The following is a 16,279-nucleotide window of genomic DNA, read 5'->3' as shown; positions in this document are numbered from 1 at the left end:
ACTCCACGATCGGGGCTTGGGAAACTCTGGGGGGAAACGAAACGCGTGTCCCGAGACACCCGGCAAACGACTATCGCGATCGACAGGCGCCGAGGAGTGGAAGGAGGGAGGAATGAAAAGGAAGCAGAGAGGGCACGCCGTCCCTTGCGGGAGACCATGAAGCTATGTGGGGCGGGAAGAGTAAGTAAGAGAAGGTCCCCGTAAAATGAAAAGAAAAAAAATAAAAAAAGAAAAAAAAAAAAAGAGAAGAAAAAAAAAGGAAAGACAAGAAATAATAATAAATAAATAATAGTAATAATTAAAAACAAACAAAAACACAAAGCAAAAAAACAACAAAAAGAAATCTCCGCAAAATTCCCGCTACTTTTTTTCCGTACTCCCAGTCTCAGATGTTTTCCGGGACGCGCTGCCCGGCGGGCAGCTCCCGGCAGGACTCAGGGGGAGAGGCTGGAGGGAGCGGGGCAGGGGTGGGGGGGTCCCGGAGAGAAAGGAGTCGCACTAACCGGGGTTGAGGTCCAGGCACTGAGTCGGGTCTTCATTGTCCCCCAGCTGGCCATTGGGGCTGAGGCTTTCCATGGACAAATCCAGCCCCTTGTCCTCCCAGTCTCGCAGTTTCCTTTTTTTATTTGTCCCGATCAAGGCTTCTACTGAGAAAGCGTGTGCTCGGGAGCTGAGGGCCACCGCCGATCTTCGCCTCTCACTCATCTTATCCCCCAGCCCGGACCCTTGGGCAGAGGAGCGACCAGTGGCTGGGAGCACACAGCTCGGGGACCAGAGACAGAGCCTCTTGCCTCTTTCTCCCCCCCCACCCCTCCCCAGCTGCACCCCCAGAAGAACCAGCCCTCAGTCTCCTGAAGGCTCTACATGAGGCTGCAGATACTCCGCAGGCAGAGCCAGGAGGGTGTGCTCAGCCCAGGTCCCAGCACTTGCTCAGAGGGGCTGCAGGCTGGATTTTTTTTTTTTTTTTCTTCTCCCCTTTCCTTCTGTCTCTCCCTGATTGATCCAAACTTCTGGGATTTTTTTTTTTTCTCCAGGAGTTAGGCAGGCTGCGTGCGCCTGTCAAGAAAAAAAAAAAAAAAAAAAAAAAAAAGGGAGAAAAAAAATGTCCCCGGCCAATAGGAGGGAGAGCTCGGGAGAGACCCAAAAGCTGCGACCCAATAGGGAGGAGAGGGAGACTCGGGCTTGAGGCAGAGGAATTTTGGCCATCTGAGTCCTGGAACACCGGCCGGGAGAATTAACTGTTTGAAGAACGGCGAGCAAGTGGGAAACCCATAACTCTAAACACCGAGAGGTAACAACTCCCGCACTTCTCTCCGCCGCACCCAGGTTTCCCAAAAGCTGCTGCCGCCTAATCCCCACGCAAAGTACCCGACAGAGAGGTGCTTTACCACCCAGCGGTGCCGGATGAGGGGATGTTTTTAAAACTTCATTTATGCCATGCATTACTTGCCCTTGCCGGCGGAATCGGTGTTTGGTGGAAGCAGAAGCAACGTCTCGAGGGGCTAGAAATTTCACTTCAAAACGATGCGTGTCCGTGGAGCGGCGGGGCTGAGCGGGCGGCGTGGGCTGGCTGGGAGACCCAGATCCCCCCGGGCACGGGCAGTGCCTTCTCTTTGGGAAGGGTTTTTGTCTAAATAAATACTTTTCCCCCCCTTTTCCCGCTTCTTTCTGTCATTCTAGCTACAGCGAAAACAAAGCGGCTAGGTACATATCCCGGCTGGTAGCTGGATAATATTCAGCATTTTATTTCTGCTCTCTTGTTCGCTCTGACCTGACATCCTCCCGGCTGAGGCGGGTCTGCAGCTGCTCCCACGCCCCTCGGTCACGCGTGGCGCTGGGGGGCCCGCAGTGAAAAGCAGCAAGGGCTGCTTTAGAGAAGGTGACAGGAGCGTGTGTTCTCATTAGCTGGTGGGACCCCGGAAAAATAGATGAAGCCAAGCGAAACACTGTACACGGAAGATACAGCGGGGAATGCCGCGGGGGGTTAATTCGATACAAGTTGAAAATAAAATATAAATAATTAAAAAGTACGAGAGCTGATTAGCCTGGACCGAGCGGAGGTGGAAAAGCGGGCAAGGAGACACACAAATTTTCAGGAAGGGATTTTTTGTCCGCTGTTTCTCATCTGCTCCCCGAAGGTGCAGAGCTGCTTAGGGCAGGTTTTTTATAGATTTTTTTTCTGTGGGGCTGGAAACACGTGAAAGGGGCACGTGTGGGAGTGCAGGGGGGAAAGACACTTCCTTTTGCTCCCAGAGTGGTTCCATGGTGCCCATGTCAGCGTGGTACCGCGGAGCCCTTCAGCCCTCTCTCCCTGGCCTAAAGCGCCGACTGACAACAGCCCGGGGCTCACACGCACCGAAACGGATTTCAGACGAAAAAGGGGAAAGAAGCCATTTCTTCGGCAAATCTCGGAAAAGCTAAACCCTGTTATCTAGGCCGAGGAGCAGGTTTTGTACGTCTCCATCACCCGCCCTACACCCCTCATCCTCCTCCCCGTCGCTCCTTTCCCCTCCCCTCCAGTACACCTCTTTGACAGGTCACTCTCCGCGGGCTCAGCCACGGGCACGGCGGCGCTGCCACACGGGATGTCGTGTTCCCCACCCTGGCACTGCCCCGGCTCCCCGGGGAGCACTGCCGGGCAGGAGTAGCAACAAGGAGGGAGCGACCGAGGCAGGGGCTTGGAGGAAGCTGACAGCGGGAGCGGGGACTCGGAGGAAGGCACATGTGTCTCCAGCGGGTCCCCCGGCTGTGTGTCTTCTCCTAGGCGAAGGAATGTCTCAAACAACAACAACAAAAAAAACAGTCCCCCCCAACCAAAACCCCACCAAACAATTCTTTTCTCTCTTTCCGAAAGCCTCAGAAACACTTATGTGGGAGGCAGACATCGCGGAAGGCTTTTAAAGAATCTGGAGAGAGATTTTAGCAGAAGAGCCCAAGAAAACAGTGGATTATTTTTATAGCGTTTTAGTGAAAAGAAACGGTGCTGGAAAGGCAGGGAGATTTTAGCGACTTTTGGGAACTGATGTAAGAACCCAGAAATACGTTTTCCAGAGCACTAAGTGCGGTTTTACTGGTGGACAGTTTAAAGCAGCCCCGACCCCTTTCGGGTCCCTTACCTCGGGGCTCTCTCCTGTGCCACCCGAGCTCTGCGAGCTGCGTCCGAGCACTCCGCGCCCGGCTCTGGCAGCCGAGCACAGCCTCTGCAGCCACGACAAGAAACACAGCGCACTTTCCAAGCCAATACGGCCCCTAATTTTCAAACCCCAGAGAGCAGACCCTTTTGCCAGGGGCGGGAAAGCATCTCCCCGAAGTCCTGGACACCGCTCCCGGGGCCGCGGGGATTCACGGCCCCGGCGACTTCTCTTCTCCCTCCTCCCTGGCCCTATCCTGGTGCCCGGGAGGTTTAGGAAGGGCTCGCCCTCCCTGCGGCCGTCCGCGCCGGGCGGTGCAAAAGCGGTAAACACAAAGGCACGGCTGCTCCGCGGTGCGAGCCGAGAGAGAGGGCAGACCCTGCAGCGACCTTGCGGCCCCACTGGATGTGCCGGGGGAAAGGGGAGGGATGAGAGGGGCGGGGGGGACAGAGAGCCAACGCTGCCCCTCGCAGGGCTCGCTGCCCCCTGCGCTGAGAAAGTTCACCCGGAGAAAACCCCCTCTCCCCGAGCCGGGGCATGAGATTTCGGCTGAGTCTTTGCACCAAAATCTGACTGAGCAAAACACATCCGCGCTGCGCCGCCGACAGCCGGACCCCGGGGCTCTTCTCCCCGCGGCGAGAGGTGTAAACCTCGACTCTACCACAGGCCTGGCCTTAATCTGGATTCAGATCCGACTCCGACCTCCGGCCGCCAGAGATGAATGCGTCCCTTTGCCTGCTCTTTATTCCAGACTCTTACTCGCAGGGGTAGCTCCCATTAAATCCAGGAAACTGCTCCCTGGAATAAAGTGGCAGGAGCAAGGGTCGCAGGGCCAGGCCTCGGGGTTTATAAAGAAATCATTCACCTCTGCTTTCCAGTTGTCGCAGAGCGAGCCTGAAAAGTATTTGTTTATGTATGGAAATATTTGGGGGGAAAAAGAGAAATAAGGGGAGCCGGCTGCTGGGCGGGAGTGCTGTCCAGATGTGCTGTTTGCAGGGGCTGGGCCAGTTTCAAACCCTGCTCCACCGCAAGAAAACCTTTCCGAAGGTCCTTCATCCAGATCTAGCCCGTGGATTTATTACTAGTTCTCTCTCTCTCTCTTTTTTTTTTTTTTTTTTTTTTAAATTTTATTTTATTTTTCGTTAAAACCGGTCAGCGGGTGCGGGCTGAAGGCTGTCTGATAACGCGAGCGAGTGATTGACTGGGCTTTAATAGAGCGCCGATTATCTTTTACCGGATCGGAGGATTTCCAGGCTTGCTCTCTAGTAAGAGGCAAGTTTAAAGCAAGCACAAGTTCGCCGCTTGAAAACACGAGCGAGGTGATGTTCCCGTGCTGCGAGGGGTCAGTTATTGTGACTGGGGAAAAAAAAAATACGCCTGCAATTTATTTTTATGGTCTGCACAAACGATATTGTTGCGTATATTAACTAATTCATAATTATACCCCTATTATGCTGTTGATTCGTTCCCCCTCCCCTTCCCCCGGTTTTCTCAGGCTTTGAGAATTGAACTACCGCAAAATATTTACAGTCTCAAGTGTTTTTAAATGGGCTTTGTTTGTGTTTTACAGAATAAAAATCTCTATTAGTGTTTAAACAAACACCATGCCAGTCTCTTAAGCCTTCCAGATGTTTGCAATAAAATGTCAGGTTTTGCCTTTGGGACTCGAAATAAAATTTAACTACCTTCACCCTGTAATTATTCTCTTAGCTCTCCCTTCCTAAATTTATCTGCTTTCTATCAGGACAGAAAAAAAATCCGATTATACACTTGGACAATAAAAAACAGCCACTACTTTCCCTCCATTTTACCAGGACTTCTCCCTTGTTTGTTTCGGCGCGTATACTATTTTTTTTTTTTTCTCTCCTGTTTTCAGGGCGGCAGAAGGAGGTCAGGCAGAGCAGAAACGCATCGGCACGATTCCCTGGGCTTAAGGCAACAAAATGCCCCTCGTCCCCGGACCTCTCCCCCCATTCAGCGCCATCCCGACCCCAGTGTGCCCGGTGGGGAGGAGAATCGGGAATTTAAAATTGTCCCTGAACTTCCACCAGCTCCGGGCGTCACTTTTCTCCAGGCACGAGTCAGACCTGACTGCATTTCGGAGCCTCCCCGCGGAGTTGTTTGGAAGCAGGCAATTATGATGAATAATTCACACAAAGCAGGTTCCCCTCGCAAACAAAGACCAAAGTCCCGGCTAGAGACCCTTCTGCCTTCTCAGCTACTGACTTGGAACAACACAGGCAGGATTAAAAGCCATGCATTTTGTATTTACCACGCCAAACTTCAGAACAACCCGGAACGATAAGCAGGGGACTAGATGCTCTCTCTCTTCATTTGCAGACTACAGACCTGCTTTGCCTGCTTGTCAGCAGGCTCGCGGAGTTTCTGCAGCTTTCAGGTCTCGCTGCTTGCGTGAAACCCGCGGGTACACACGGGCTGTTCTGCTCCGCGCTGCCTGTGCGCTGCAGCCCTCGGGCACAGCCTGGGGGCGCGCCCGCCCGGGACACTCGGCTTCACACCCACGGGCGCCCCGAACCTAATGCCGGCTGCTCCTGCCTCTTTTTTATAAGATATTTATTTTTCCTCCCTCTTCTGCAGATTTTCTCCCTGCCTTGCGCTGAGGTCTCTGCTGACAGGTGAATCCTCGTGGCTGCAGCTCTCGAATGACGAGAAGCAGGAGGCAGCTCGAGGAGGGCAGGGGCTGGCAAAGACCACCGGAGACGGGACTGAGCGCTCACCCCCCCATCCCACCCCCCCAAAAAAATCCCAAACCAAACAAAAAACAACCAAACCAACCCCAAAACAACAACAACCAAAACTGTGCACCGCTCGCCTCCGAGAGTGAGGGACAGAGGTGTCCAATCAGCCACGTCACCCTCCACATTACCTTCCTGACAACCTGGTTTGCACACACGCGCTCACACCCCTGAGAAGAGGTGGCAAAGCCAGCCAAAGTCGCTCACTCAGGGTGGTGGTGCCGAGGAGAAGGTGCAGGGCTCCTGGGCTCTGCTGCCCCCCTGCTCCCCGCTCTCCCGGCCTCATCTGCAGTGGGTCTCTGAGGCTTCCTCGGGGCCTCCTCCTTCCTGCCCGTTTGCAGGTGAACTCTCCAGTGGTGTTAGCCAGCAAGACGGGACCGAGAGAGATTTCAAAGCGGTTCATAGGCCTGGGTTGGGTTTTTGTTTGTTTGTTGGCTGCTTTGGGTTAGTTTTTTGTTTGTGGGTTGTTTTGCTGGTTTTTTTTTTTTTGTTGTTGTTGTTGTTGTTTGTTTGTTTTTCCAATACATAAACCATTCTTAAGGAATTTCTGAGTTCTAGAGGGTTAGGAGACCTCGGAAGGAGCAGGGGGAAAGCCGGCAGCGAAGCTGTATCTAGACGAACTCCAGGACAAGAACCTTAACCAGATCCCCTGTCAGAGTCAGGGCACAAGAGCTGGTCCGAGAAGGTCGCAGGCCAAGCATGTCCCGGAGGCCAAGGAGCTCAGCTCTGCCGTGGCTCAGCACTCCTATGATTCCGACCCCAGATCGGGAGGATTATGCATGCCTCCTTTTCCACCGCACGGGGAGCACCGGGAAAGCCGGGCCAGGATCAGGCGTGGGGCAGCCCACGCGCGAGTCCTGGCAGGGAGATTTTAGTCTGAAAGGTGACTCTTCTCTGCAGGGAGCCTGACTACTTTTCCATCGGGAAAATAAAAGAAATCAGTTTAAAGCTGCTGGTAGCAAACAGCATTCACACAGCGGCGCGTTGAAGAGCTGCTCCTTCTCAGATAATTGCTGCTATTATAATTTGAGATAGTTTGAGGGAGTTGACGTTTGGGGATTTGTTTCCTTTTTCGTTGGATTATTTTTCCTGCCCAAATGCAACTCTCGGCTCCCATACCCACAGGACTGAGTGCGGTCAGTGGAGGGATCTGGAGACACGGGGCCTATGGTACCTGGCAGCCGTCTCAGTCCGAGCTGCCGCCGGGAAGGAGGAGAGGGAGAAGCCAAGCGTGCTTTAACCTCCCCCGGGTCTGGGCAGGACCCACCCGGCAGCCACGCCGCCCCTTGTCCCGCTCTTGTCCCCAAGCCTCACACGCGTCGGAAAAGTGGCGTTCCCCAGCAAACGCTGTGGGTCTTGCGCACAATGGTTCTCATACGGGGCGCTGCAGGCGGACAACCGGCCCCTTGTTACCGAGACGGGATCCAAAGCCCGCTTTTCCAGGGAGGAAAGCAGGAATGCGAAAAGCATTTCAATGTGTGTTAGGTAAAAAAAAAAAAAAAATACATCTATGGGGAGGTTTTTTTTTCTCTTCAAGGCACGGCTCTTTGAACCGAGAGATGTCTCTGCGCTCCCCTACCTCATACATGATGTGTTATACTGTAAACAATCCCGTTTAGGGCCGAACCTAAAACGAAGCAGACTTTAATGGGACTATTCAAAAGATCTGTGGCCGTCGGATGTAATCCTCCCACTGTGTAAAACAGAAGTTTATCCCCCCCCGTGCTATCAAGGCTAGGCACAACTACAGAAGCAGGAGAGTGGTCCCCGGGCCTCTTCACGAGATATGTTAGTGGCACAACCCGGGAACTTCAAACACGGCTTATTTTGACCCACGTGAAACACGGCTGCTGTGTAAGGCAGGCACACCAGACACGCAGCTCCAAGCCCCTCGAAAATGGACATGACCCACCGGACCCTCTCTTTCTGCGTCTCAAACCTCGCCCGCTTTTGCTCCGCGCCCGGAATTTACCCAAATTTATTATTAGGCAAGCTTTTATTAGCTTCTAATAGCGTTTTTATTAGTTTATAGTAACCAGAAAGCTGCCGGGGACCGGGCTGTCTCAGGACGAAATTTTGAGCTCGCGGGAGGAATTTCTCCTGGTATCTGTGGTCCCTTTTTTTGCCGTGCGACCCGCAGTCCTCTTAGGAATTTCTCTTGCCTGGAAGATAGAAACCTTAGAATCGAACGGAGGGCGACGAGCGATTACGCCGTGGGATACCCTCTGATCCAGCTGAACCTTTATCCCTCCCTCAGCGCAGCTTTCTCGGCTCCCCACAGCCCATCCCGCTAATTCCCCTCAAAGCCGCAGAAACCTACAGATATCCCCCCGCTCCCGTCTCGGCGCGGTCGCATTCCTGTCGGGGTCACGTTCTATCCTGATTCTCTAAGTGTCATTATCTCCTCTCTCCATCCCTTGGGGAGACACGACCAGGCAGCCGAGAGCCCGGCTGCGTGTGCGGCGCTTTCCCCGCCGCAGGGCCTCTCGCCCTGCCCTGTGCTCGGCCCCGGCGCGCCCCTGCCGCCGTGGGCACGGAGTCGCCCCGGGTCAAGGAGCGGCGTGTGGCATGCTCGGAGGAGGAGCCCGAAGGCCGCAATGCCGCTTTTCAGGCTCCCGCAGAACAGTGTTTCGAGGCGGGCGGTGAGCAGCAGCCAGCTCCTGTCCGCAGCGGCTGAACCGCAGGGGCATCTCGGCAGCAGGGAAGAGCGGAGCCCCCGGCCAGCCGGACTTAGGACAGGCAGCCCCTGCAGCGCTTCCCGAGGCTGCCCGGCGTGGGCGCAGCAACCGGGAGGTTCCGTGTGAAACCAGCACGGGAAGCTCAGCTGCGACGGGCTCCAGCTTAGGGAAAGACAGTGCCGGCAGCAGGCGCTGGCTCTCGCCTGGCGCGGCCGGGCAGCGGGTGAGGTGGGAGAGCCAAACTCAGAGGGGACAGCAGATCGCCCAGGGGGAAGATAACGACGCAAATTGAGAGCGGGGTCTGACAGCTCAGCACAGATCGAGGCTTCATCTCCTCGGGAACGAGCAGTGAGCGAGGGAGGGAGATTTGCTGCAGGGCAGAGGAGTGCTCCATCGCCTGCATCCAGCCGTTCTCCCGTGCGTGGGTGGCGGGAGGCTAAATAGGTACTCCTGGCTTTGGGCTGCTGTCAGGCGGGGCCAGCATGACGAGAGCGGCCGCACAACAACCAGACAAAGCCAGCCTGTGCCACACTGCAGCCGCGCTCGGGGAATAGGAGTTCTGCCTTTGGAAAACAAAAACACAATAGCAATTAAGCGCTCATCTGAGTGTGACTGCTTGTTTGGCAGAACCCGGAGGCTTTCCCCTTGCCAGCACACACATTCGCCCCCGTTTTCCTTCTTCACCAGCCGTGCGAGAGACGTCCCGCCCAGAAAAGCTCTCCACCTATCGGGACAAAACTCAGGTTGTGTGTGCCCCCATATCGTCCGGGGAATGAGGGCGCAGGGGGGACAAGTACGGCCTCTTCTAAAATAGCAGGGCCGAGCAATAGCCTCTGAGTCAAAAGTGCCTCCGCAGCAATCCTGACTGGAAGTTTTCCTCTTTACAGATGTTTTGTGGCATATTGGTCTATTTTTAAGATCCCCCTGTGCCTTGGTAATCCTGCCCTGCCGCATTTTACTCACTTTGCGTTGATGTGGTTTCTCCTCTTGCCTTTCAGGATTATAAAAATCTCTCCCTCTCCCTTCCTCTCTTTTCCCTCTATAGTCGGGTTTCAGAGAAATGTTGGTTAAACCTCATCTGCTGCTTTCTTTCTCTTGTGATGGCAAATTCGGCGTCATCTGTGGACTTGCCCAATGCAAACATTGCATTAAGAAGTATTTCAAGGCATTTTATTGTTGCTCTGCAGCGCTTTGATGTGGTCTATAGGCACCGATTGTTGATGTCTCCCTGCGACTCTTCAGTGTCAGCATCTCATTTCTGTCGCTTCTTCCTCCTCCCCCCGCATCTCTTCCCTTTTAAAAATAAGGGTTTTGAACGGCCGCGACAGATCCCACCACCTCATCCTTGAGTCACGTCGGTCCCATTTCCCAGGAGGGGCCACTTCTGGCAGCAGGGGGCTGCCCCTGGCCTGGAGAGCAGAGATTTCCCTGCCCGCAGGCTGCAGCGGGGGCGGCCGTGTGCCTGGCGGCCAGCGGGCAGCTCTCCTGTCCTCCACGGGCACCTCGCCTTCCCGCTGCCGTGCGCTGCTCTCCCCGCACCCGCCCCGCAGCGGGGGAGGCAGCGAGCAGCGCTCAGCAGGCAGGGGAGCGGGGACTGCGGCAGCGCCGGAGCCTCCACTCCCGGGGCAGCCGGGGCGGTGACACGCAGCCCGTGAGGGGTGTCGCCCTGCGGGACGTGTCCCCGCAGCCGCCCGGGCCCTCTCGCCGGCGACCGGCGGCTGGCGCCGTCCCGGCCCTTGGCAGCAGCGGGATCAGAGCCAGTCTTCTGTTGCCAGCGGCTCGCGTGGGTCCCGGCGGCCTTACAGCGAAATCCTGCTGGCATGCGGCTGCTGCGGGGCCGTTTCCACCCGCGCTGAGGGAGAAGGGCGCAGCCTCGGCGCAATCCGACCCCGGCTCCGCCAGGCGCGGCAGACGCAGAGCCCGGGTCGAGCTCTGAGCTCTTTGCAGCGCGGGCACCCGAGGAGCTTTGCAAACATCCCCACTGGGTACGACGGGCTGCCGAGAGCGCCGATTCACACTTTGTGTGGCCTGCGGGGTCAGCAGCCTGATCCCGGTCGGTATCTTTGGAATGGAAAAGCCAGGCAGCAGCGTCAGTGATTGTCCAGCAAGACAATCATCACAGCCAACGCCGCTGATTCAACACGGGCCTGTGTTTTCAGTGGGAGAGTGATGGGGTCAGTGTCTCCCGGGTCCATCACACAAACACACGCCCCTTACCCTTCCTCCCATTTGATTTTCCTTAGCAAAATAAACTCCTGACCTCGGCACGGGTGGGTCTCTCCCGGGAGTCAAGCCATTAGGCAGGTGGCTGTGCTCGGTCAGGGAGGGGGAAGCCCGAGGGAGGCAGCTGTCAGCCTGCTGCTTCCCTCCGGCCGATCTCAGCGCTGTCCCTGCCATCACCACGGGCCGCTGGCGGCCGTGACCCTGGGGACAGGGATGCCGGTCCAGGCATCTCCAGGCAAGGAGGGAGCAGACGAGAGAGAGCAGCCCCGGTGGGCTCAGGCAACGGGTCGGGTTGGCTTTGGTAAATCCAGCCTGTCCATCGTATCCCTGAGCTGGGAGCGTTGCAATAGACGCGAGGCTCCTGGGTTTATATGGGGCAACTAATTTTTGAAGAACGCTCAAAGAGGGTTGGCCATGCACCAGTGGCAGCAGAGAGCTCTCACACGTCGGAGAGGCAGACACTGATCTCTTCTCTGAGGTGACCAGTGACAGGACCCGAGGGAACGGCCTGAAGCTGTGTCAGGGTATGTTTAGGTTGTATATCAGGAAAAGATTCTTCACCCAGAGGGTGGTTGGGCACTGACTACCCAGGTTTACCCAGGGAAATGGTCACAGCACCAAGCCTGACAGAGTTCAAGATGCGTTTGGACAACTTTCTCTGGCACATGGTGTGATTCATGGGGCTGCCGTGTGCAGGGCCAGGAATTGGACTTCGCTGACCCTTGTGGGTCCCTTCCAACTCAGTATATTATATGGTTCCGTGATTCCTCTCCTGCTCTGATGAAAGGGTCGGGACCATTTGCCAAGCCGTGTCCTGGCCCTCGCCACGGCTCCAGCCGCGGTTTTTAATAGCTCCTGGGCTCTTTGCAACTCAACGTATGCGCGCCTCTCTCCGCCAGCCCCGGGCAGGCGCATAAAAGGGAGGGTCCCACCGCAAGCTCAGTCAGCCCCTTGTGCACTGGCAGACTTCTCCCTTGTGAACGGGCGGGGATGTAAGATTAGCCCTGAGCAGATGTTCCGGCAACCAGGCCCGTCCGGAGAGAAAGCCCCGTCTTTCCCCGCCGCCTCATTCCTGCGCTCTGGGCGCTCGCTCGCTCCCGCCTCCCGGGCCTCCCCGCGCGGCCCGATGACCTCATCCCCGGCATGTTTGCCATTACGCTTTCAGTTACCCAACCATTTTTTTAAAAATTAAAAAATATAAATTGCTGCTTTGCGAGATCAAAGTAACGATTTCTGGTGCATCTGGAAACTGGAGAAAAAAATTGGAGCAGCCACAGTTGCACAACTTCAAAGTGTTTTTTTAACAATGATTTTTCTTCTTCCTCTCCTCCCCAATCTTTCAAGCATCAGATAAAGACAATGGGGTCCATGGCTGTTTTCCAAAGAAATAACCTGCCTAAAGTGCCGCACAAAATCTCAAGTATACAGGAAACACCTTACACGCCTTTATTCTTTCGATCAAATGGAAATAGTGGGAGACTCGTCTTTCTACAAGCCCAAATCTCGTCGCTTCTAAAAACGGCGTCTGCGGACTGTGTTATAACGTGTAGGTAAACGAGTTTCAGGCGCGGGCTGCCACTAGGTCTTTTTTCTTTTATAGAGGTTTCTAACAGCCCAGCACATGCCCCGTATAACGCAGCAGCCGAGTGTAACCCAATAACTTTCAGGGAAGGAGTAGAGGGAAGATTTCACCAGCAGACATCCTCGGGCTGACAGGGGATGTAGTGGACGGAGAGAAACAAGTCCTGGGAGCAGCAGAGAAATTCTAATTCCGTTTAGTAGTAGGACATGCCTGCCTCGGTACTCCAGTGAGCGTGGATCCCAAGAAGGCAGCAGAGCGGGTGGGAAAACCACGCTCCCCTTAAGCCTCATTCTCCGCCAGGGTCACTCCTTTGGGCTCGGTGACCCTCAGTGCCATCTCTTTAGTGCTCCCAAAGAGAAGCACCAGCATATTTCCCTTCCTCAGCCGGTATCCCTCAAGCTCCTCGGTCCTATGCGTGGGGACGGTGCCCGCAGCGAAATGCTGAGGCCGTAAAGGGCAAGCCCGCAGAGGCGGAGGTTCTAATGGCTTCGACCCTGCGCTCCTGACCCGCTGCCTCCCCCACACTTGCCCCTTTTGCCCCCTTAACGACTTCAGGACTGTGCCTTTGAACTTGGAGCAGAGAAGAAACTCCCTTTGGCAGGGCGGTTTCCTGCGAAAGGGAAAAAGCCGACCTCGACTCTTGGGTGTCAGGAGACGTATCTGGAGCCCCAGGAACAGAAACCTTCGTCAAGTTTTTAAAGTTAATGGACAAGCGTAAGAAAGCAAAGAGGGAGAAGGAATCACCCAAAGAGCCGCGGAAGAGAAATCGCAACTCTTTGTCGTCTGCTCGGAGAAGCAAGAGAAACCAGGCGCCTCCCGTCCGCCAGCTAAAAAGGCCGAGCTGGGTCAGCAGAAGCCAAAAAGCAGAGCACGGCCGGGGCAGGGGCTCTGGGCCTTTAGCTGCAGGTCTGCAGGCGATCCTTCTCCTCGCAGTGCCTGCTGCACCCGCGGTGGAGCTCAGCGAGTCTCAGCTCCGCTTCGTGGCCGCGGCCTCGCCCGCCGCCTCCCCTGCCCGGGGACCCCGGCGAAGGCCCCGCCGACAGATGTGACACCTCGGGGTCACACCTTCCCCCTCCGCCCTGACACCGGGCATGCGGGTCGGCCTGCGCACTGTAGGCTTTCTGACCCGTTTTTATTGTAGCTGCATCTTCTCTGGTTTTCGCATCGGGTTTTTTACTCCCTCTTTTGATTTTAAAACTCGCGACTTGGGCGGACGCCGTCTAGCCGGTGTTATGCTATTAATTCTCTTTGCGGCTGCAAAGATTTGCAGGCTCCCCATTCCCTCTTTGGGTTTCACGACTGATCCCCGGCGAATTGGTTTCCAGGTATGCACGGCGCGGCTTAAAAGCGACCCTTCAAAGGCCGCTTTTTCTATTTAACGTCGGCATTGGAAAACAAATTTAGCGAACACTTCCCTCTCCCCGAGAGACCGTCACGGCGCACAAGCCCCAAAACCTCGCTGGAGAGAAGACACCTCGGCGGCACCGCACGAAGCGTGAAAATCTCGTGTGTCACCAGCTCTTGGGAGCTTTACAGCACCGTCCCTTACGGTCTGCGGCCGTAAACCCCTGAGGAACTGCAATAAGAGCTCGACCTCTCCAGTCTTCTCGCACTCCCTATAAATAACCATTGTAAAGAGCCACAGAGCAAACTTTTCGGGGTCGGGATCTCCGCAGCTGCAGTTTCCCTCCTACACTGTTTCCCGATTAAGAAAGGAGCCGAGAGGCTCGTCCTTTCGGAGAGCACCTTTTCGTCAGCGTCTCGCCATATTCCAAAACATGTGTGTCTAGAAACAGAACTAGGTTGGCGGCATTAACTCTTCTGGTCCTCTAATCCTGATTCCAGATTTAGAAATTGCTCATCTCTCGTTTGCAATGGCAGATAAATCACAGAATAGAGGGAAACCCCAGGGGGGAAAACGATTTCAGAAATCAGTTCATGTTTATTTCCGGAGAAAAAGATCCCAAACAACAAGCCAACCAACAAAACCCCAGTAACCTATTTCAAACATGCCTAGGAGATCAATGTTACCTCTTTTCACATAATCAGGGTTGACACCTCGTTTACACGCTGGCGCAGCTCGAAAGCTGTTTATGGGCGTGCTCGTGTATATAAATACAAATATATTTTCTTGAGAGAAACCCTCTGAATTCTGAGTACTGTGACTGGGTTTTGGTTTGGGGGCCCTAGGTGCTCAGGAGGGTACTGAGACTTTCCTTGTCTAACTATTCAAATAAGAACGAATTCGAGGGAGACGGAGGGTTGAGGGCAAACTCACCCTAAACAAACTGGACAGGACTGGACACATACTTGCCAATCCGACCTGGGTTGCCTCTCCCAGAAAGGTCGACCCCAAAGGAAGATAGGCGGACAGACAGCTGGACAGACTGTCAGGCAGGGACACGAACAGATTTTGCAAGTTTAAAAAGGAGCTTTAGTTCAGCCTGGAAAGGGGTGGCACACTTCTGAGACTGGGGTTCACTGGGATTTATTTGTTTGGATGGAAGTATACATCTCCCTTGCAGGCATTGCTTTGATCGAAACAAAACTGCACCTACATTTTCCCGTCAAGTTCAGAGGAAGAAGCAGAACGCGGAGTAAACTGTTCTTTCTCAGCTGAAGATAAAGATTACACTCCAGACTGGACGGCCTGGCAGCTCAGACACAGCAGAAAGAGGGGTCACAACCAGGGGCTCATACTCACCCCCTCTGCTTTGCCAGCGGGTCCTGTGGACACCAGAGACAACACTTCTAGATGCCTTCAAACAGAAAGCAGTGACCGACACGACAGCCCAGCGCTTCCACACACACACAGAGGACGCTCCCGCACACCCAGACACACACCCATCCACCCACCCACCCCCACACACAGAGCGATACACGCGGCGTGAGAAGCAGGCGAGCCCTGGGCGCAGGCTCCAAGCTGGGATAAGTTTTTCGGGAGCGGAGCGGGCAACCCAGGCGGCCCCGCTGCTTTCCCGGGTCAGGAAAGAGGGGGAGGTTGCAGGGACCCGGAGACGCCAATTTGTTTCGACCGCAGGGTTCCCTAAAACGCCTCCCCAGGCGGCTTCACCAGGGCTCCGAGGAGGCCGTACCTGGGGGTGGCTGCGGGCAGGCTGCCAGACAATCCCCCCCTCGCTTGCCCTCTGCCTTCACCCCTGCAGGGTACGCGCTGCACACCAGACCCACGCCCACAGCGCTGCCGGCTCTGCACGCATCCTCCCGTATAAGAGGCTCTACATGTACCTTCCCTCTATATTTTTTCTACCTTTATATATATATATATATATATGTACGTATGTATGTATGTATATATGTATGTATGTATATATGTGTTTTCCCCCGCACACGTGATCTTAATTCTTATTCTTGGTCCGTTTGCCATGGCAATTGATCGCTCCGCGTTATCCTATTTTCAGCAACAGCAATAAAAATGTCCAGGGCATTTTTAGCTTTGTCTTAAGGACAGACTTCTTCGGAATCGGCTTTAACAGTGCATTTGCCTAGACTTAGTTTAATCTCTCTGCCCAAACATATTTCCCAAACCATCCTGTACCGTTTCAGTCTATTAGAATGTGCAAGGAGTCAAATATGTGTACATACGCCTTTCCCGGCAGAAAGCTGCCCAGCTAGCAAGAATCAGGGGGAAAAAACTAAACCATATGTGTACAACCCCACATTCTACATTGCACTATAAGATAAAGAGCTTTGCCGCACCGATTTAATGGAAGTCATTAAAAAGAAAGCCAGTGAAGATTATCCATATTTGGGAGGCAAATGCTTGTTTCGAAAATTTATTTGGGATACAACAACGCCAGGTGAGAGTTTGCGAGGCACTAGCAGAATCGGTGATGTATGAACCTCAGTCGCCTGGAATAAAAGAGGTTGAAAAGATACTCGGCGGGGCTG

The 16,279-nt window shown here is 54.6% G+C and overlaps 1 protein-coding gene across 1 annotated transcript in view; it reads right to left on the bottom strand.

The window, feature by feature from the left end:
• TBX15 (T-box transcription factor 15) overlaps positions 1–1,059 on the bottom strand; it is a 90,479-nt gene extending 89,420 nt beyond the window's left edge. The window contains exon 1 of the mRNA XM_066341187.1: positions 504–1,059. Within this exon, the coding sequence (XP_066197284.1) occupies positions 504–705 (202 nt within the window). The 5' untranslated portion in view covers positions 706–1,059. The remainder of the gene's footprint in view (positions 1–503) is intronic.
• Positions 1,060–16,279: the final 15,220 nt, after the last annotated feature.

The sequence above is a fragment of the Sylvia atricapilla genome, chromosome 2 (genome assembly GCF_009819655.1).
Source record: "Sylvia atricapilla isolate bSylAtr1 chromosome 2, bSylAtr1.pri, whole genome shotgun sequence".
Classification (NCBI taxonomy): Eukaryota; Metazoa; Chordata; class Aves; order Passeriformes; family Sylviidae; genus Sylvia; species Sylvia atricapilla.
Note: the sequence above shows the minus strand (reverse complement) of the source record. Positions and strands in the feature narration are given on the sequence as shown.